Here is a 21267-nt window from a genome sequence, read left to right on the forward strand (position 1 = left end):
TTTAAGTGGTAATGTATCTAATATTTTAATTTTAGTTTGTTCTAAATACTGGGTCTCCTTATTTTGTCCATTTTGGAAGTTCAGGACCTAGCAATAAGCCCCAGTCTCAATCCGATTAGCCTGGGAGTTTGGAGCTGCTGTTTATTCTGTGGGCTGGCTCACTCCTCTCTAAGCAACTTGGTTCCCTTTCCCTCCACAGTCACGCACAAAAGCTCATCACAATGATGATATACTTAGTATGGCCACCTGTGTATAGCCCAGTGCAGCTTGGAACTGCAAAGCTCAAGGGAGGCTCAAACTTCCTCTCATCAGAGATTACTGGTATGTGGTATAAGCATGGCCAGCTTCTTAATGCTTTTCCATTAATTTTCAAGTAAATATTTTTTGTGTATATAAGGAAGGAGAAATCTGTTTCTTCCCCTTCTCATTAGCTTTATTTTCAATTACAAACAAATGTCATCTTATTGAAAGCTTTTTCTACATTTTCTGACAAAATTGTATGATTTACAGATTTTTTGGTCTATATGTTTGCTTTCCCAACGTTGAATAATCCTTAGTTGTTGAGAATAGTTGCTGTATTATATTTGCAAATAGTGGCATACCATAGATGTAAAACTGGAAGGAGCTTTAGAGATCATCCAGTCCAAAACTTTATGCAGTTGAGGACCAAGTTGGGTCCTGTGACGTCACAGGATGCCAAGGTCAGTGCTCTTTCCATTGGGCCACTTTGCCTCCTATATTTTATAAAATATAATATTAATGCATTATGATAGTTAAGGAGGAAATGTTATTTACCTAAAAGTAATGCTTTTCCTTACACTTTAAAAAGACTGTTACCGAGTTTATTACTTGAATGGGGATGGATACATTTCCCAAGATGAAATGTATGACATGCTGAAGAATAGTCTCCTCAAACATTCAATTGAAGAAGAGCCAGATGAAGGAATAAAAGAGTTAGTAGAAATAACAATGAAGAAAATGGTGAGTATGCAGTAAATGGTGAGTATGCAAAAAATGACAATTTAGTTTTCTGAACAGAGAGTAGACAAAAAAGGGAAAAATTTGCTTATTTTCTACCACAGGCAACAGATAAAATAGAAGTATAAGTATTGGATCATAGAATTTATTATCAAACAAAGGCTATTTTGATATCAAACATTTAGTCTTTCATAAAATGTCATTTATTAGAACAAAGTCTAGTTTCCTGGCTAGAATTTGTGGCCAGACTATTAGAAATCCCTTAACTGGTTCCCTTGATGCTAATTTCCCCCTCCAATTCTTCCACACGACATCCGCTGGATTAATCTTGCTTAATGGACATTTTATGGGGGTAGCATAGAGTTGAAAGAGCACTGAACTAGGTATTAGAATCCTCCCTGTAACATCGGTCATTGGTAAGGTGCTCCATCTTTCTTAACCTTTCCCAATAGAAATAACCTGGTCCTCGATTTTCTTACCTGTAAAATAGGATACCTGGGAAATCTTAACTACCTCATTGAGTAGTTGTTGAGGATCAAATGGGTAGAGTGGGAACCCCTTTTATTTTTCAGATGACTGTTAGGATTACAAGGTGATAACTCAGGTTGTCTAAACAATTCTCTAGCTCACCTTTAGTTCACATCTTTGGTTCAGGCCTTTGAGGGGAGTTTACACCTTTAAAAGGAGCACGTTCATTGGCTGTAGGAGTTCTCACAAGCCCTGTTGAGTTCTCAGTAACCCAATCTCTTCAAGGATAAAAGAGGGCAGTATTGGGTCTGGAGTCAAGTCTGGCTGGGAGATTGAGTTGAGATGGTAGTCTGGAAGGATAACTTAGAGATGACAGGACCTTTACAAGATTCCTTTCTAATTCCCAGCCTCCATGAATTTCAATGGGACATATCCAGGGGTTTCCCAGCCCCATCCATTCTGAGCCAACTTAGGCTGTCCCAGCCCCCATTCTAAAAACCCATTGAATTCTATTCCAATTCTAACCCCGGCTGAAGCTCAAGCCAGAGGCCAATCTGGGACTCCACCCGTGAGTCCCTTCAGATAAAAAGGGAACCCTGGAGTCCACTCTTTGTAGGAACCCTTGACATGGCTGATGAGGAAACTGAGTTTGAGAGAGGTTTAGATTTAAGTGACATGCCCAAGGTCGCACAGCTGGTGTCTGATCAGATCCTATTTATGTTTTAAGAGCCAGCTAGAGTCTTCTCATCCACAATGTTTTCCCTGGTAATTCTAGCACACATTGTTCTTTCCCTTATCTAATCCCTTATATTATTATAAAACTTAGAATTTGATTATGCAGCTTTGCTAATTACTTGATGTACTTTGTGTTCCTCAACTAGATGTTCTTTCAGGAAGGGTCATATACTTATCTACTTGGTAACTCATCATGTGCTCAGCACACACAGCTTTGCATAAATAACAGTGGCTTCTCCCAAAATACTTGGTCTTTCAATATAAAGTGATTTGGTGACCCACAGTAGTTTGATCTTTTATTGGTTCTGATAAATAACTGATAATATCGAACATCAAATGTAGTAGAGGAGGCCCAGGATGGAATCCTGAGGAGCTGGAAGATCCAAGAGGAGACAGAGAAATGCTCAGAGAAGAGAATGTCCTGAAACCATAGAGAGGAGAGAGTGATCACTAGTGTCAAAGGCTGAAGGGAGACTGAGGACAGAGAAAAAGCCACTGAATTTGGCCACTAAGAAACCACTGACCACTTTGGAGAGGGCAAGTTCAGTGGAATGGCAAGGTCAGAAGCCACACTGTAAGAGGTTAAGAGGAGAGAAAAGTAGAGGCCCTGAATGTGGATGGCCTTTTCAAGGAGTTTAGCAACAAAAGACAGGAGAAATAAAGGATGGTCATGAGGGTGGAAAGATTAAGTGAGAATTTTCTGAGGATAAGGAGACAAGGGCACGTTTGTAGGCAGAAGGAAGAGTCAATGGACAGGAAGAAACTGAAAATGAAGTGAATCAGGATGATGGATAATCTGTTAGAAAAGTGATGGAATGAATCAATTGAACAGATAGAGCAGCATTGGTCAGGAGGAAGGCTGAACGGGGTGAAGGAAGAGAATGGCTGAAAGCATGAGTGACAGATAAGAAAGAGGGGAGAAGGGAGCTCACTTTGTCACAATCTTTTCTGTAAAAGGCAAGGTCCTCAGCTGAGACAGGAGGAGGAGGTGGAACCATGGGAGGGATGACAGGGGATGAGATTTGGAGAGTGGTTTTAGAGGAAGATACAGAGGGATTGCCTAGCAATGAGGGCTTATTGAGGTTACCAAGCTATGTTTGTAGTGGCCCCAATTGAAACAATTACATGATTTTTTCAACCCTCTCTCAGCACCATGTATGTAGGCCTGAAGATGGTGGGAATAATCCAAAGTGTAAATAAATGGAAATATAAGATATCAAGAAATCAAGTTGAGGAGGAGAGATAGCTTTGCAGGAGAGATGGTCTGAAAGGAAATTAAAGGGTCAAGGGATGGAGGTTCCAGTGATAATGAAAAGTAGTTAGATAAGGTAGATAGAGGCAGAAATGAAAAATGGTCAGAGAAGGGGATTTTGGAATTCTCAAGCATGAAGGTGGTACATTTGTGGGTGATGACAAGATAGAGGATATGACAATCTTCCTGTATGTGGCTGAGGTTGGTGGAGTTGCAAACTCAGGGAAGGTGAGCAGGTTGAGAAAGTGAGTGGTTAGGGTTTCTGAAAGTCAATATGTATGCTCAAGTCCCACCAAGTATGAGAACAGGTTTTGGGGAAAGAATTGTGAGCCAGGTACCAAACTCATTGGGGATAATGGGAGCGATGGGAAGGTACATTGGAGAATGTTGGACCTGAATGACCTGAGTTTAAATTTGACCTCATACTTACTGGCTGTATGATGTTGGGCAAATCATTTAACCCATCTGCTTCAGTTGTTTCTTCTGTAAAATGTAGATAATGAGATACCTGTAAAGCACTTTGTAAACCTTAAAAGTGTTTAAAAAAAATGCTATTATTATACACTAAGAAAGATTCATCTTCTTTCCTAGGATTATGATAACGATGGGAAACTGTCTTATGAAGACTTTGAACAAGCTGTAAAAAATGACCATCTTTTGATGGAAGTGTTTGGTCCGTGTTTACCAGGAACTGAGGTATTAATAAAATCTCCCCTCCTTAATGTATGTCATAAACCTACCATAGAAGGGAAATAGAATAGCCTACACCCACAAAGACCCAAGAAAGTGCCCCTAAGCAGACCACTTCCTTCCAAAAAATTACCTTTTCCTTTGCATTAAATATGGCAGCCATGAGATTTTACTCCATTCCTATCTAGAGTTTGCTCTGAAATAACTGGAGTTAAATTATGGGAGGATAGAGGCTCTATTAAGCTCTCTCTCTACAGTGAATCCCCTTAAAATATACAAAGAATATATTCAGTTCAACAAGAATTCAGTATTCAAGGAAATGGGAATATAGAAATAGAAAGAAAGCAGTCCCTGCCCATGGGAAGATAACATTCTGCTGGGGTTGGGGAAAACTCAAGAGGAGAAAGTATAAGGTAACTGTAAAAGCAGGAGGGCACTGTGGGTAAAAAGTTTAGCATAGCATGGAGCTATTATGATTTGAGTTAGAGTCCAGTCTATGATACCTGGTGTGAGTGGACAGGTTATCTTAACCTGTTACTGCCCCTGGCTGTTCTTTAGGGCTCTAGCTCTTTAGAGCTCCATTGACTACCCTATGGGGAATCCATACATGAAAAAAAATCACATCTGGTCCAAAACAAGGACCTCAAAGTTAGAGACAGTGTGGGGATGACTTAGTGAGAAAATCTGAAGACTTGATGCCTCATCTTAAAGATGGTTTTGTTAACAGTCCGTCAGCTGTCCTCCTTAAAGACAACACCAACTTCTTTCCAACTACTGCTCAAGCCTTTTATCTCTATACCAGGTGTGGATACAAGGAAAAGTGGGAAAAGTTAAAATTTTAGCAAAATTAATATTTCAATTTGTTAAAAGATGCATGTGAACTAAATTACAACAATGTAAATCCTAACATATTTAATTATGGCCCATTTTGTTTTCCAGAAGTGTCTTGAATTTGAAACTCTGATATTCAAAGACATAAACACTGAATTCACTGAATTTCAACTCTGAACAGCTGGACCCTGGGCAACCACAAACACAAAAGCCAAAAAAAAAGGACCCTGTTTTAAACAATATCTACATTATGAATCATAGTAGCCTAATTCATATACAGAAGTAGTCTGTTAATTTAAGATAGAAGCACAAATAAATGTGAAAATAATGGAGTATCCACATTTTAAATATATATGCCAAAGTAAGACATTTAATTCTCAGCAAAATAGAAACAGGACTCTAAATTTTAAAGATAGGATCAAACTCATTTACTTTAATATTCAAAAGCTATACAAAAATGAAATAGTAACAATAATAAAAGTTATAAATCTTTTTGGAACAGGTAAGATGTTGATTTCAAGATCAATAGTCTTCTATATTCTTCTTCTTTGTTTTAATGGATGACTTATATGTGTATCTTCCAGCTTGTTTTCTGAAGGTTTTGGATGGGGAGAAATTACCTAGTTAAAAAAAAAAAACAAGAATTATTTTCTTCCTGCTTATTATTTGACACATATGTTAATAAATTTCTAGGGGAAATTACAGTAAACACAACTTCATTTGGGGGAAACGGACTGGATTTCCTTGTAAAGTTTCAGAGATCTATTTGAGTGAGCAGAGGAAATTAAGTATATTTTCTTACTGGGAGATCCCTGCATACCAATGAATGATATCCAAATTAGTGCTCCTGTTAATTGTGGAGTGCAGGAGAGACTGATAAGAAAATCAATGAGAGAAAACTGGAAATTTGGGAGAACACGGAAATGTAGAAAACAGTACAGGAAAAAAATATATAGAAAACAAACATTTACTTGTAAATTCTGTTATTAGTAAAGTCATTTTGTTGGAAGACCATAAAGATCAACTTCAGTTTCTCTGTATATTACTTGGCTTGCTTCAAGTTTTCACATTGGGAAAAATGGGAGGATGAGAAGACACAGGAAAATCAAAGGGAAAAAACCCCCACAATTCCTAGTACTCACATCCTTTTTCACTCAATGCTTACATACACACCCACCCACCCACCCACTAAAATATTTGGGAAAATGTATGTAGTTTTTCCCCTTATTTCCCAACACTGTTCTGTTTTCCCCTGAGATTTCATAATCTAATCTGTATAATCTAATCATTATACAGAGTCTATTCTACTGTTGCCCCTTAACACCATTTCTGAAATGTAAATGAATAACCGTCACATTGGTATTAAGAAACCAAGAAGCTATCTTGCCCAACAGATCTCAACTAACCAAAGAATCAGTTTTTCCTTTTGTAAACTTCTGGTGAGAGAGAGCTCATTATCCTTGTGGGCTAGCCCATGCACCTTTTGAGCACATCTATCCTACCTACATTGCTTCTCTGCATCATTTATCCCTGGCTCTGGATAAGTAGAAAAAGCCTAATCACTCTTTTATTAAAGGACTATCATATCCCCAACACATTTTCTTTTCCAGTCTAAATAAGACTGATTTTCTTAAATTAGTCTTCATATGGCATGATCCCAAAGCCCTTGATCATGCTGGTTGCCCTTGCACATATAAGTCTTTGGTTTAAATCTACGTATTTCCTAAAATATAACTCCGAGAAATAAACTTTCTAGTCCTAGACAACTCACTTCTTTTATTGAAAAGCAGTTCACATAAAGAAAAGAGCATGACTGAAGGTTAAGGGATCTAGGTTCAAATCCTGGCTGAGCAATTGTCCTGTGACTTTGGGCAAAGTACTTATCTTTCCAGGGCCTCAGTTTCCCTATCTGTAAAATGACTGAATTGGCCTCTTTAAGGTCCATTCTCATTTTATAACTATTGTTCACATGTACTCTAAGACTACAATGGAGTCTGGGGATATGACATTTGACTCACATTGATCTGCAGATCACTAAATTTTTTTTCAGAACTATCTAATCCTGTATTTCCCCATCTGACGTTATGAAGCTTATTTTTGAACTTATGTGCATTATTTATTTTTATTCAATTTCCTCTTATTAGATTCAGTCAGGATTTTGGAGGGACACTGACTAACCCAATGTATTCTTTTCTACCTGATAAAGATATGAAATGGTACAAAGCCAAGCATAAGCCTCTGAGACATTCTCTGGACAACCTTGTCCTTCAAAGTAAGTGAACTATTAGTTACTACTCTGGGTCCAGCCATTCAATAAGCTATGAATCCACATAACTCTGCTATTAATAGGCTAAACTCTCTTTGTCCATCTTGTTTATAACAGCTCCAAAGACTTGATCAAAGTTTTCTAAAATCTGGGCAGATGATTTATATAGCTTTCTGGAACTACCATCAAAAAGCATGGGTAGTTAGTCTAGCACAAACTACTTTGTTTTAATTATGTGACTTTGCAGGGCTTCCACCATATGTAACACACCAATTTTTGGTGATGCTATTCTCTTTTCATCAACTCCTCTTCTACTTATTTAGCAGTCATCCTGGGTTCTACTGATTCAAAGTAAAAGGAGCAGGACCAAAAGAACAACAATGATGTAAAAATAAACCATTATGAAAGATTTAAGAACATTCATCAACATGAAGCTAGCCACAATTCCAAAAGACACAAAATGGAGCAGGACGCCTACAACTCCAGAGAGGTAATGGACTCAAGAGGACAGATAGAAGCGTATCTTATTTTGGTAGGGTCAATATGGGAATTTAATTTGTGTAAAGGTTTATTTTTCTTCTACTTTCAATGGAATAGGGAAGGGGAAAGGGAGGCAGATAGGGTGGATCTGAACATAAAATTGAATTCTAAAAATCATATAGAATTTTCCTAGGAACTGTCAAGTTCACTCACTGTAGGATACCTACCCTTCTGTAATCAGATACTGCTAGTGAGGCAGTGGAGAAAGTATTGGGCCTGGAATCAGGAAGAACCAAGTTCACAAGTAGCCCAAGACACTTCTAAGCTATGTGATGTCACTAACCTCTGCTTGCCAAGCTTTCCTTAAGTGTACCACAGGGATAATAATAGCATGGAGGGTGGATGTGAGGACAAAATAAGATATTTGTAAAGTGTTTAACATAGTGCCTAGTCCTTTCTTCCTCTTAGGACCTTTCTCCCATCCTCCAAAATCTTTCAAAGATAACTGATACAAAAGTCAATTCTTTCACTACCCCAGAATGTTGCTTGTTTGGGCGTTGGGACAAGACCTCAATCAAAGATGCTAGATCCACTCTCATTATCTTCCACCTTGGTTTAAGCTTTAGTATACTATTTGAATTCTATCTTTTCTAGTATATAGATAATACTTCTCAGGAAAAACAAACCAAATGATTCTAAAAGTTCTAAAAGGTAGAGGTGAAGAGGGAGATCATTCCAAGTATGGAAGACACCCTGTGTAAAGGTGAGGGTGAGAGACAAAGTGCTGCATACAAGAAAATCACAAGAAAGAACAATGTGGCTAGAACACAGACCATGCAAAGGGAGTAACGTGAAATAAGTCTGTAGAAATAGCTTGTTCCCTTGATCTGATTAGATTCATACTCCAAAGAGATCAAAGACAGAGGAAAAGGACCCCTATACACAAAGCTAATCATTGTATAAACAAAGAACTGGGTGATGGCATGTGGAGGTCATAGAAGACTACTGCACTGTAAGAAATGATGGAAGATGAGACAGCTCCATAGAAACCTGGGAAGACTTGAAGGAAGTGATAGAGTGGTGCGAGAAGAGATAGAGTCAATATAATTACCAACCAGGATTCCAGAGGGCCTGGTATGAATGAATGAAATACGATCTCTACCTCCCAACAGGCAATTGGGTCAGATGGAAACATAATTTTTTTTTGGACTTGATTAGAAAGGAAATTTGTTTTGCTGCTTGATACATTTTTGTTACAGGGATTTCAGTTTTTTTTTTTCAAGGTTTGAGGGGAGATAGGGAGAGAAAAAAGATTTCTGTTAAATGAAAAAAATCAAGCTCAATTTTTAAAACTGATCGTTTAGAATTAGATCTTACAGGACTTCACTTGCCAAGAAATTAATAGAAATCCACTGATGCTTCTTGAGTCAGGGAAGTGAACAGGTACACAGACCTATAGATCTGTTCTTTAAGATTATCAAATCAACAGCTGTGTGAAAGAGAGAGTGAAGATGGGAGAGATTGGAGGCAGGGAAACCAATAAGAAGGCAGTTTCATGTAAGTGAAGAAAAGGGGATGAAGACAAGAGATCTTGTAGATTTTTACCTTCACAAAATTTAGCAATGATTGATGGAGACAGTCAAGAATGAACCTGAGGACTAGAAGGACAGACAGTATTTCTCTTGGCAGCAACAGAGAAATTAAGTTTAAAGTAAGGACTAAGAGGAAAAAGAAAGGAATTTTATTTTGAATATGCTCAATTTGAGATATCCATGGGAGACTCAGATAGTGCTATCTTAAAAGTCATTTGCACAGTAATAACAGCTGAATCCATAGACAAAGAGGAAATCTTATGTCATTATGTTTAAAACAAACTCCTCTCAAACCTCTTCCATACTTCACCTTTTTTATCAAGACTTTTTTGTCTTCTAGGCATCTAAATTCAAAACTTAAAGTCAACTTTGATTCTTTCTTGCTCCTTATCCTGTGTAACTCATCAGCTGTCAAATCCTGTGGACCCTACCTCTACAATAATTTATGCATTTGTCCCCTTCTCCCCATTCTATGCTCTCACCCTGCTAAGGTCCTTATCATCTCTTGACAGTTTCCTGGTTGTCCCCTCTTCAAATCTTTCTCTACTCCAATCTATTCTTCACAATTGTCAAGGTTACATCTCCATGCCTTTGGACTTGGCCTTCTCTTGATCCCTAGCTTTCTTCAAAAGTCACCTCAAGCATTATCTTCAACATGAGGTGGTTCTGGATCTCTTCAGCTGCCACCCCCTGCCCCAGGTAACCTTCTATATTATTTTTACTTATATATTACACACTTGTTTCTTTTAGTAGAATGGAAATTTGTTGAGGCTGGAGGTTGTTTCACTTCCTTTATATCCCCAGTACCCAAAGGAGTACCTGGAACAGAGGAGGAGGAGAAAGAGGAAGCGAAGAAGAGAGGGGGGAAAAAAGGGGGGTGGGGGAAAGAGAGAGAGAGAAACACGGAAAAAGAGAGAGACACCAAGTCTTGGGATTTACACCTGGACTTGATGACAGGAAGATGATGGTTCAGCAAGAAAGACAGAGAAGTAAACAGACAGATTGGCAGGGGAAATAAGAGTAAATTATGTTGTTAGGGCTCATAATAATAATCCAAATAGTATATCCATAAGAAGAAAGTGGTCAGTTTCAAGGTCTGCAAAAGAAGTCAGGAAATAATAGGATTCAGAAAAGACTAAGAGATTACTGGTGACTGAAAGTTAAGTGCCTTCAAAAATCAGATCACAACAGGCTAAAAATGAGTAGGAGGCAAAATACTGGAAGCAACAAATTTAATTGTTTCCAGGAGAACCAGGGAGAAGATGATGGTGTGACAGAAAGGTAGAAATTAAGTGGAGATTTACGAAGGATGAGGGAGAAAAATCAATGTATAACAAAATGTTATCATCCATGCTTCTTTGCCCTATGCTAACACTGGCTAACCTCTTCAGTGACCATCAAATAATATCTTATGCTTAAAATGCTTAAAAATAATTAACAGATTAAATATGACAGAATTCTAAGAACAAGTAGAACTATAGGCTCAATCCTTAGAATTATATTATTTTTATATGATTTCTTTCTCCCCCTTTCTAAAAGAGTCTAGAAGTAATATATAATTAAAACAAAGCAAAAAGTTGAATTTTGGGGTAAAATAATTTAAAATGTTCTTTTAAGTTTATTAAACTAAATAGTAAAATAATCACTCCAGCGTTTTTAAAACAAGGATCAAAAAAAAACAAAAACATTTTAGCCTTAAATCAGCTTATGTTAAGAATCAATATGGTTTATTATTCACCTGTCAGATTGGCTAGAATGACAGGGAAAGATAATGCACAATGCTGGAGGAGATGTAGGAAAACAGGGACACAGATATTGTTGGTGGAATTGTGAATACATCCAGCCATTCTGGAGAGCAATTTGGAACTATGCTCAAAAAGTTATCAAACTGTGTATACCCTTTGATCCAGCAGTGTTACTATTGGGCTTATATCCCAAAGAGATCTTAAAGAAGGGAAAGGGACCTGCATGTGCAAGAATGTTTGTGGCAGCCCTTTTTGTAGTGGCCAGAAACTGGAAAATGAGTGAATGCCCATCGGTTGGAGAATGGTTGAATAAATTGTGGTGTATGAATATTATGGAATATTATTGTTCTGTAAGAAATGGCCAACAGGATGATTTCAGAAAGGCCTGGAGAGACTTAAATGATCTGATGCTGGGTGAAATGAGCAAGACCAGAACAACAATACTATACGATGATCAATTCTGATGGATGTGGCCATTTTCAACAATGAGATGAACCAAATCAGTTCCAATAAAGTAGTAATGAACTGAACCAGCTACACCCAGCAAAAGAACTTTGAGAGGTGACTATGAACAACTACATAGACTTCCCAATCCCTGTATTTTTGTCCACCTGCATTTTGGATTTCCTTCACAGGCTAATTGTATACTTTTTCAAAGTCCGATTCTTTTTGTACAGCAAAATAACTGTTTGGACATGTATGCATATATTGTATTTAATTTATACTTTAACATATTTAACATGTATTGGTCAACCTGCCATCAGGGGGAAGGGAAGGAGGGGAAAAATTAGAACAAAAAGTTTGGCTGTCAATGTTATAAAATTATCCATGCATATATCTGGTAAATAAAAACTATTAAAAAAAAAATCAATATGGTTTGAACAAAAAGTTTTCATAAATGTAAAAAGTGAATAATATAGCTTATTAAAAGTCCTAGATGATGTTCTACTGAATTAAGGTCTTAGCTTAATTTTAAGGTTTAACAAATGAAATACTCTTTCAAAGTAGCTTTCAAAAATGTACATACCTCCTTAAGTTTATTCCGGATTAAATTAGCTGACATATTTAAAGATTCATCCTCCAAATCCACTTTGGGAATTTCTGGTAGCTGTGGACCAATAATAATCTCTTTATTACTTGGGTTTGTTTCAAGAAAAGTTTCAAGTTTACGGTCTTCTTCTCTCCTCCGCTTTCGCTCTTGTAGCTGAGTTGTTCGAGGCATAAATCTAGCAATCCCATTGTTAGAGGTAATAACCCTTGGTGGTCCAAGACAGTCTACTGAAGTTTTAGGTATTTCCATCTCTATCCTCTGAATCAAAGAGTTATTTTGAATACAACTTGACATAGTTTTTTTAAAGTTTCCATCTTGTTGAGGGGAGATGAGTGTTCCTTCTAAGAGTTCTCCTGATTGGGAGGTTGCAGACTTGGAAGAGACATGACATGGAGCTGAATTCCAAGAGTCAATCTGATAATTCCATGGATTCTCAGTATAAGTTTTTGAAGGGGTTGCACAAAACTCAGATGCCTTTGAATGAAAATCACTTCTGAGATCTTTTGAAACTGTATGTTCTTTATAAAGTTTTTTTTTTGTCGTTGGTTGGACTTTATCTTCTAAAATTTTAAAAGAAATAATTAAGTTAATTTATTTAATGCCATCTATGGTCACATGAAAAAATCCTCTAAAGCACTATTATTAGAGAAATACAAATTAAAACAATTCTGAGGTACCACTTCACATCTATCAAACTGGCTTCAAGATGAAAAGAAAAAAAAAATTAAGTGTTGGAGAGGATGTGGGAAAACTGGGACACTAATGTATTCATTGTTGGTAGAGTTTGAACTGATCCAGCCTTTCTGGAGAGCAATTTGGAACAATGTCCAAAGGGCTATCAAACTGCAAACAGTGGCATTGCCATTAATGGGTCTCTATCTGAAAGAGAAAAAAGGGAAAAGGACCCACATGTGCAAAAATGTTTGTAGCAACTATTTTTGTGGTGACAAGGAAATGGAAACTGAGTGGATGCCCATTGATTGGGAAATAGCTGAATAAGCTATAGTGCCTGAATGAGAAATAATGAGCAGGCAGATTTCAGAAAAGCCAATAGAGGATTACATGAATTTATGCTGGGTGAAATTAACAAAACCAGGAAAACACTATACATACTATAACAGCAAAATCATATGATGGTCAACTATGATAGATTTAGCTATACTCATCAATACAGTAATCCAAAATAATTTAGACATGGGAAAGAAAATGCCACCCACAACCAGAGAAAGAACTATGGAGATTGAATGAAGATCAAAGCATACTATTTTAACTTTTAAATTTTTTTTTCTTCTGGTTTTTCTCTTTTGTTCTGATTTTTCTTTAACAGCATGACTAATAAGGAAATATGTTTAAAATGTGCATCAACAAGATTATGTGATGATCAATTGTGATGGACGTGTCTCTTTACAACAATGAGGTGATTCCAGAGAGAGGAGTGTTGGGTCTGAGTATGGATCACAACATAGTATTTTCACCTTTTTTTAATTGTTGCTATTTACTTGATTTTTGTTCTCTTTCTCTTTTTTTTTTCATGATTTTTCTTGCGCAGCATGATAAATGTGGAAATAGGTAAAGAAGAATTGTACTTGTTTAACATATATTAAATTACTTAATGTCTAGGAGAAAGAATGGAGGGAAGGGAGGGAGAAAAATTTGGAACACGAGAGTTTGCAAGGGTGAATGTTGAAAACCATCTTTGCATATATTTTGAAAATAAAAAACTGCTATTTAAAAAAGATAAAATATAATGATTGTACATGTATAACCTCAACCAGAATGCTTGCTGTCTTGGGACAGGGAAGAAAAAGGAGGGGAAAAAAACTTGAAACTCAAAAACTTACAGTAATAAAGATTGAAAATTATCTTTACATGTAATTGGAAAAAATAAATACTGTTAAGTAAAAAAAAATATTTTAGTAATTTTGAAAAACATGCAATATGTTGATTTATATGAAATACAAGAAAATGTTAACAGATGAACTTTCTCACAGACACTTTCTAATGGTCTAGCACACACTGCGCCATGATTCGTAAATTTGAGAGAAAGGAGATAGTCAAGGAAATTGCTCCATGGAGATGTGAGGAAGGAAAGACCATTTTCAACTATGGAAGTTTTCATGGAATTGGTGACGTTGGCTGGCCTTAAAGAAAAAGGATTTTGTCAATCAAGAATGAAAAAAGTATGTATCCCAGGCTTGGGATTTTAGCTTGAGCAGATGCAGAGAAGCTAGGAAATGCAGAAAAAGATCTAGGAACAGCAAATATTTCAATTTGCTGGAACACAGAATAAATGAAGGAGAAAAGTATGAAATAAGGACATAGTTCAGAGGGTATGAAATTTCAGGATAAAGAATTAGAGATTTTAAAAATATAACTAGCATATCAGACCTTTGTAGTAGGCAGATTATTTTACATGAAGGATGGATTGGATGGCAAAGAAAGTTAAGGCAAACAACCAGTTCAGAAGCTTTTATAATAGGGAAAACTGCAAGATATGTTGTGAAGGTAAGATTGGGGCAACTGACTTGAGTTTAAAGAACAGGGATGGGCCACAGATGATTCCTAGAAATAAAGTCCTTGTGAACTACAGACCCTAAATCTGGCTGCTATTACCAGAATATAGTCTATACTGATCACTCAGACACTCAGGCTTCTACTCTTAGCTGGAGAGGTCAATCAAGAACATTAGCCAGAGCATCTGGTAAGGCAGCCAGTTGTCAGACAAAGGTGAACACATAAGCCAAATGAGCAAGAAGTGAACATATAAGCCAAATGAGAAGAAGTGGCACCCGTTGATTCAAGATAACATATAAATTTAAAACAAGATTATTTGTAAACCTTTAATCCCAGTTGTTCTTGCTATATATCGCCGCCTCTCCTGTAGTTTCTCTCTGGTTTCTTGTACTGTTTCGAATTCTGGAGCATAGCACACGTGAAGTAAACCACCAAAAAAACTCCGTTCATCCAATTTTCGTTTGGCTATCCTAAATAGAAATGAGAGTTCAGCATATTACTCTAGGCTCACTCAAATTGACAAAACAACCAAGTAATTCTCAGACAAAAACAAACTTTTGAGATTCTCAAATTCTTTAGTTTCTGAGTGCACTTTACATTAAATATGCCAGCTCTTAAATGAAGATAAACCCATAGACTGAAGGCAAAAGGAAAAGGGGACACTTAAGAGATGAGCTGAATGGGTACAATTATAGAAGCGATAAACATGATCTTGGAGAGATTTCAATATCCATAGGATCACAAAGAGTCAGACACAACTGAACAAAAATATTTGGGATTGTTTTTCCAAAAGAGTGGGGTTTGCAATAAGCCTTTCACATTCTCTCTTCTAGTCTTTCTTAAATCAATGGCGCATACTGATATAGCTGGATAGACCGTAGTGCAATCTGTGGCCATGAAACAAAACTGCTCTCTATATAGAGCTGAGTAGTCCACATAAGGGACAAGTAAGTAATGAATGTGGATCACATGCTTTGAGATTTAGAGCTAGAAAGACCTTCAGGAAGCCTGAAGGGTTTTGTTCCAACCCTTGTTTTACTAAGAAACTTGCACCAAATCTGAGAAACAATAAATAATGATGTTCCCATAGCGGTGGAAAACTGAAAATCTGGAATGGGAAGTAGTCTAGAGTAAGGAAGCTGGAGAGCTCCTAAACAGAAGAAATTGAATAAAACTAGAACTAGTTGTGTAGTTAAAAAAAAAAAAAAAGCTGAAAGTAGGACAAAGGTCATAGCTCAAAGCACACATGCTTAATTGCTTCACAAATTTTAACTTCTCTTCCACAGAAGAGGTAAAGCTCATTTTAATGGTCATACAATGTATGTAGTAGGAAAGGGGACATATTAAGGGGTGTATGTTGGAAGAGGATCAGGAAAGAATGTTAACTTCATCCCAGCCATTGGAGAGGTAGAAAAGGGACTCTGAGGCTGGAGAAGGGATGAAAGGCTTATGTTCTTGCCTCTATAAAGTATGTGAGCTTAATTTTGAGTTTCACATTCACTTCTTGCAGTACTATATTAAAAGTTTAAACTGCTTCACTCATCCTGCATTTGTTCATTCACTGACCCTTTATTTGGAGATTTCAGAATTTTGTTTTCAACAAGAAGTCATAAATATATTAATGAGCAGAGCTCAGATTCAACCCTAGGTCCACTGATTCTGATAAGCTTTTTCTTTTTCTTTTTGCTGAGGCAGTTGGAGTTAAGTCACTTGCCCAGGGTCACACAGTCAGGAAGTGTTAAGTGTCTGAGAACAAATTTGAACTCAGGTCCTCCTCACTTCAGGGCTGGTGCTCTATCAGACCCACCTAGCTGCCCCTTCTAATGTGCTTTCTATGTTACTATATTATGACTGTCTTAACTTAGTTTTCTTAGTACTGTGACCTACAATACACATTTGTAACATGTCACTTTAAATTCAACCAACATTTATTAAGTACTTCCTATGTGCAAGCACTGCCCAAGGCATTGGGATAGATCAGAGTCAAAAACTAAATTTCTGTCCTCAAGGAGCTAGAGGACAGCATTGGGGTGGAACATAATATACATACAGAAAATATAAAGTGTATACAAAATATCATACAGTAATTTCACGAAGCAGGAAACAGCCACTAGGAAAATCAAGCAAGACCTTATTTGAGAGGGAGTACCTGAAACATATCTTCAAAGAAATTTGGAATCTGAATAAACAGAGATGAGGAGAAGAGGGCATGTCAGACATGGAAGTCTTATCAAGGTGAGAGCTGGAACAGTGAATAAAACAGTGTGCATGACAGCCCCTGGCAGAAGCAGTGTGGTGTGGGGGATATCTGGGTTTTGGAGTCCTTGGGGTAAGTCCTCTGTATGACCTTAAGTCATTATAGTCAGGTTCAATTCTCTGTGATCTCTTTGGGGTTTTCTTGGCAGAAGTGGTTTGCCATTTCCTTTTTTGGCTCATTTTACAGATGAAGTAACTGAGATAAACAGGATGACATGCCCAGGTTCACACAACTAGTCAGGTCCTCCTTGCTCCAAGGCTGGTAATCTATTCATTGTGCTACTCAGCTATCCCATATCCATGGTCTCTTAACCCCTCAGAGATAGAGTTTCCTATTCTTAAAATGACCCAGTTGAGCTATGTGGCTTCTGAGCTGCCTTTGAATTCTAAATTTATGATGCTACCACAAGAGAAAGGTAGGTCCTCAAATGACAGTATGAAGATTCTATATTTTAAGAAAGAACTGAAAATTATTGATAACTGGGAAAAATATGAAAATATATTTTAAAAATGGAAAAGATGTTTTCTGGGCCCATCATTGCAGACACAAAAGTTGTAGAAAAGTAAGCTCCTTGTTTCAAGCAGCTCATAATATATTTGCATAATCAATCAATAAGCATTAAGTGCCTACTTCATGCCAGACACTGTGCTCAATGCTGAGTCAAAAGAGGTATTTGAAATAAGCAGATCATACAAAGCAGCATAAACTTTCAGATTCGAAGCGCTACTGGGAATCAGAGAAGAGAAAGCTTTATGTGGGTGGAACTGTGGAGGTTTGTAGAGGAAACAAATCTCAAACTAAGTCTAAAAGTACAGGATTTTGGTATAATCTAGATGTGAATAAGGCTAAGTTTGAGATAGGTGGTAATAAACAGGAGAAAACTGATAGGCATCCACCGTACCTTGCACTTTGTAATTTTTGGAATTTAATTAGATACACTTCTGTAAATTCTTCTGCTGGATATTCATCCAGCGCATTATACTGTGCAATAGCACCAAATAACGCAAACTGCTCAATCAACTCCTTCATAACTCCCACTGCAGGAACGCCTTGAATTAGTAAGTAACGAGATTCCAAATTGACTGTATAAACCTAAAGGAAATAGATATATTAATGGTTTTCACATATACTTTCTGAATAGATCTGCTCTTGAAAAAGTAGGACACTAGATGTATTCCCCACCCACCTCTGCAAAGAAGGGCATGGTCTCTCCTTGGGGGCTAAGTTTGGTCATTACAATTTCACTTAGTTTAAAGGATGCTCTGTTCCATTTATTAATGTGAATGTCCTTCCTGGTTCTGCTTACATCACTCTGCCTCTGTTCAGGTCTTCCCATGCCTCTCTGCGGTCACAATATTCATCTGTTTTGCAGCACGGCAACAGCCATTACATTACAATCATGGAGCACAATTTCTCTGTTCCCCAATCAATGACAGGCCTACTTTTTTCTAGAAATCGGTAGATTTTCAGCGTATTACTTCGGCCCTTTTGGCGCCTCCACAGAGCTCCGTCCCCAGTCTGTGTCTCTTCTGACAACCTGACCAGGGCAGTGTTTCCTTTCTTTCAGAAAGGAGATAGGGGAAATGATGCTAAGAAGAAAAAGACTAGTGCTACTTGATTTTCCCTCTAACTTCCCTCCCTCCATTCTATGGGAAACCTTTCTCGGTCCTGAGTTTTACTGTCTTCCCTGCGAGATAGTTTCCGTTTATGCCGCAGCTGTGCAGAAAGTTCTGGGTGGTCCCTTCCCTTAGACCGTGACCTTCCCGAAAATAGGGAGTCTGCCCAGGCTTGACACACACTGGGCTTAACAACAGAAGGTTAAGGATTAAATGGGGCTGCACGGCAAAGGTCGGGATTTGTCTCCCAGGCTGGTCCCTCCCACCCTCAAAAGCCGCCTTCTCCAAAGGAGCGGGTGGGCTTCCAATCCCGACCTGGGCACTTCCCAGCTCGGAGCCTCAGTTGCCTTATCCACAAAATGGGAATAACAAGGTCGCCTCCCCTCCCCGCGAGGCAAACCGAAAGGACCGAGTTAGGGAAGTTGGGCAGGAGGCGGGGGAGGATCTGAGCTCGCAATCCGGCAGGGCGGCGGACCCCCGGCCGTCCGGGGCAGCTCCGCCTCCTGCCCATCCAACTACTGCCTGAGCCTTTTAGGGCGCTCCCGGCCGGGAAAAGGCTGAAGAGAACTGAGGGGCGCATCTAAACTGTCCCGCCTTCTCTTACCTTAACAGCGCGGGGCCTCCGCCCCTCCCGATACTTCGCCCGCGAGTCACAAACAGCTCGTTGAGCATGGTGAGGGTAATAGCCCCCAACCTCCCCTCCGCCATCCGCCATCCTGAGAGACTCGGGCCCTCTTCCCGGTCAGCTGTTTCCGCCGGCCTCGATCTCTCACCCAATCAAAGAGCGCGGCAGGTAGCATCGTGCTGGGATTGGCTCACGAGCCAATGACGCTAGTTGACGCGTAAGGAGGGGAGGGAGAGGGCTAGAAGGCACCCTCTTCCGGTAGCACAGTAACGAGACTCAGTGATCCCGCCCCTTCGATCGGGCGAGGAGCCTGCCGGGGAGCTGGTGGCAATCGATCCTCCCGGCACTCCACGCCTCCTGCCTGGTGTGGATCGGCGCTCGGCCCAGTCTGTGTTTGTCTCGCTCGCTCAGGATGTGGGGTAGTGGTCGCCTCGAGGGCACCGGGGCCGGAGGGGTCGCGGCCGTTACCGTGGCCTTCTCCCAAGCCCGTGACTGCTTTCTCCACTTGCCGCGGGCGCTCGCGGCCCAGCTGCACCTCCAGCAGGTAACGCGCAGTCCGCCTCCAGGTCGGGTCCCCCCCACCCCAGCCGCGGGGCCTGACGGGAACAGCCCCTGCGGCTGGACGGCAGGGCTGGAGCCTCCTGGAAGCGCGGAGTTGGGGCATCCCGGCCGCGTCTGCAGTCCCACCCCCGCAGGGGCCTCTCCCTGCCCCGGGGCTGCGCGCGCCCGAAGGGAAGGCCGGGGCGGCTCCGGGGTGGGCTGCCCTCGTTTAGTATTCGCTGAGCTCCTAGCTGGGCGTGGCGCGGAAGGCCCGAGGCTTAGGTAGGGGGCCTCCCCAGATGCCGCGGGCAGCCCGCCAATATTGGCCCTCGCACCGGGAACCTGGGGGGCGTGGGCCGGGCCCGTTAGGTTTCTGGGCCCGGAGTAGCCTCCGCGCGGGGCGGGACTGAGGAGAAGCCGCTTTCGTGTGTTTTGAAGCGCCGACACCGCCCCCGAGACGCGCTCCGAGTCCGGGCCCTGTGTCTGAGGCGGAGTTCCTACGCCCGCGGGCCCGGGCGGCCTCGCCTCCCTGCTCCCAATTAAACGAGCCGGGCTTCCCGTACTACTGCCACATTTTTTTGGAAACTAAGTATGACTGGTTTCCTTTGTAATTCTACGTGTCTTATGCATTTAAAATCTCATGTTTAATGTGTTATTTATTACGGTGGTTCTGTTCTCCATGACTCCATTTGGGGGTTTTTGAGCAAAATTATTGGGATGGCTGGCCACCTCCATTTTACAGATAAGGAAACTGAGGCAAATGGCAAGTGTCACACGGTTACTGATAGGCTAAGGCCGGATTTAAACCCAGGAGGAGTCTCCTGTACCTCCTAGCTGTCCGTATTTATATTACAAAATCCCATTATAAATATATATTCCTGCATTTATACTAGATAAACTTGTATTAGTACATAAATTCATGTAGAAGTTTGTATCTAAATTTGTAATATGTTTAGCACTTGATGTGTTCCCAACCCTTTTAATCATTTTGAAAAAATAAATCATTGAAAAAGAACAAATAAAAACTACCAGACACATCTCAGAGTTTCCATGTGAAGGACGTTAATAATATAACTTTTGATGTAAGGAAAAACACCCTAAAGTAGAATTGGCTGCATAGGGAAGCGGTAAATTCTCTCACTCTTTTTTTTCTGGAGGCTGGGGTTAAGTGACTTGCCCAGGGTCACACAGCTAGTAAGTGTTAAGTGTCTGAGATAAGATTTGAATCCGGTCCTCCTGCACTCAAGGCTGGTGCTCTCTCCACTGCGCCCCCTAGCTGCTCCTGTAATTCTTTAGCTAAACCACTTTTGGGGATATTGTGGAGAAGATTTCTGTAGAGATCTTGGTTAGACTAAATGGCTTCTCTGATTTCTTCCAGTTTTCAGATTTCTTGAATTTGTCATTTAGCCACCTGAAAACTGTGCCATGAAGAAGCAAATGCACTGACAGTACAAATGTGCTCCTAGGACAGGTGGGAGGATTAATTTAGAAGAAATCTGTGGAGAACCTTCTTTCCTTGGGAATTAGGGTGAAAGCAATAGTGAGTTAGGTTAGGGTAGAAAGGGAGGGGAATAGACCCCACCAAAAAAAGAAAAAAAAAACCTAGAGCTATCCTATATAAGGCCTT

The 21267-nt window shown here is 39.6% G+C and overlaps 3 protein-coding genes across 3 annotated transcripts in view; 2 read left to right on the top strand and 1 right to left on the bottom strand.

The window, feature by feature from the left end:
* LOC141545211 (calaxin-like) overlaps positions 1 to 5293 on the top strand; it is a 28597-nt gene extending 23304 nt beyond the window's left edge. The window contains exons 4-6 of the mRNA XM_074272236.1: positions 830 to 981; positions 4025 to 4129; positions 5063 to 5293. Coding sequence (XP_074128337.1) covers positions 830 to 981; positions 4025 to 4129; positions 5063 to 5131 — 326 coding nt within the window. The 3' untranslated portion in view covers positions 5132 to 5293. The remainder of the gene's footprint in view (positions 1 to 829; positions 982 to 4024; positions 4130 to 5062) is intronic.
* Positions 5294 to 5295: 2 nt separating this feature from the next.
* On the bottom strand, positions 5296 to 19749 carry RBM48 (RNA binding motif protein 48). Its single transcript, XM_074272235.1, has 5 exons — positions 19080 to 19749; positions 17761 to 17951; positions 14927 to 15072; positions 12065 to 12648; positions 5296 to 5574 (listed from the first exon to the last, which is right to left on the bottom strand). Exons 1-5 carry the CDS (start codon positions 19188 to 19190, stop codon positions 5488 to 5490), a joined length of 1119 nt encoding a protein of 372 aa, XP_074128336.1. The 5' UTR covers positions 19191 to 19749; the 3' UTR covers positions 5296 to 5487.
* Positions 19510 to 21267, top strand: part of PEX1 (peroxisomal biogenesis factor 1) — a 47135-nt gene continuing 45377 nt past the window's right edge. The window contains exon 1 of the mRNA XM_074272234.1: positions 19510 to 19644. Within this exon, the coding sequence (XP_074128335.1) occupies positions 19513 to 19644 (132 nt within the window). The 5' untranslated portion in view covers positions 19510 to 19512. The remainder of the gene's footprint in view (positions 19645 to 21267) is intronic.

The sequence above is a fragment of the Sminthopsis crassicaudata genome, chromosome 5 (genome assembly GCF_048593235.1).
Source record: "Sminthopsis crassicaudata isolate SCR6 chromosome 5, ASM4859323v1, whole genome shotgun sequence".
Lineage (NCBI taxonomy): Eukaryota > Metazoa > Chordata > Mammalia > Dasyuromorphia > Dasyuridae > Sminthopsis > Sminthopsis crassicaudata.

Excerpts from the sequence above, each read along its gene's own strand:
- RBM48 (XM_074272235.1), bottom strand. The coding sequence starts at position 19,190 with ATGGCGGATGGCGGAGGGGAGGTTGGGGGCTATTACCCTCACCATGCT. Across the intron at positions 17,952-19,079 it reads GGAGGCCCCGCGCTGTTAAG|GTTTATACAGTCAATTTGGA; the intron begins GTAAGAGAAGGC and ends TATTTCCTTTAG. Across the intron at positions 15,073-17,760 it reads CAAAAATTACAAAGTGCAAG|GATAGCCAAACGAAAATTGG; the intron begins GTACGGTGGATG and ends ATTTCTATTTAG.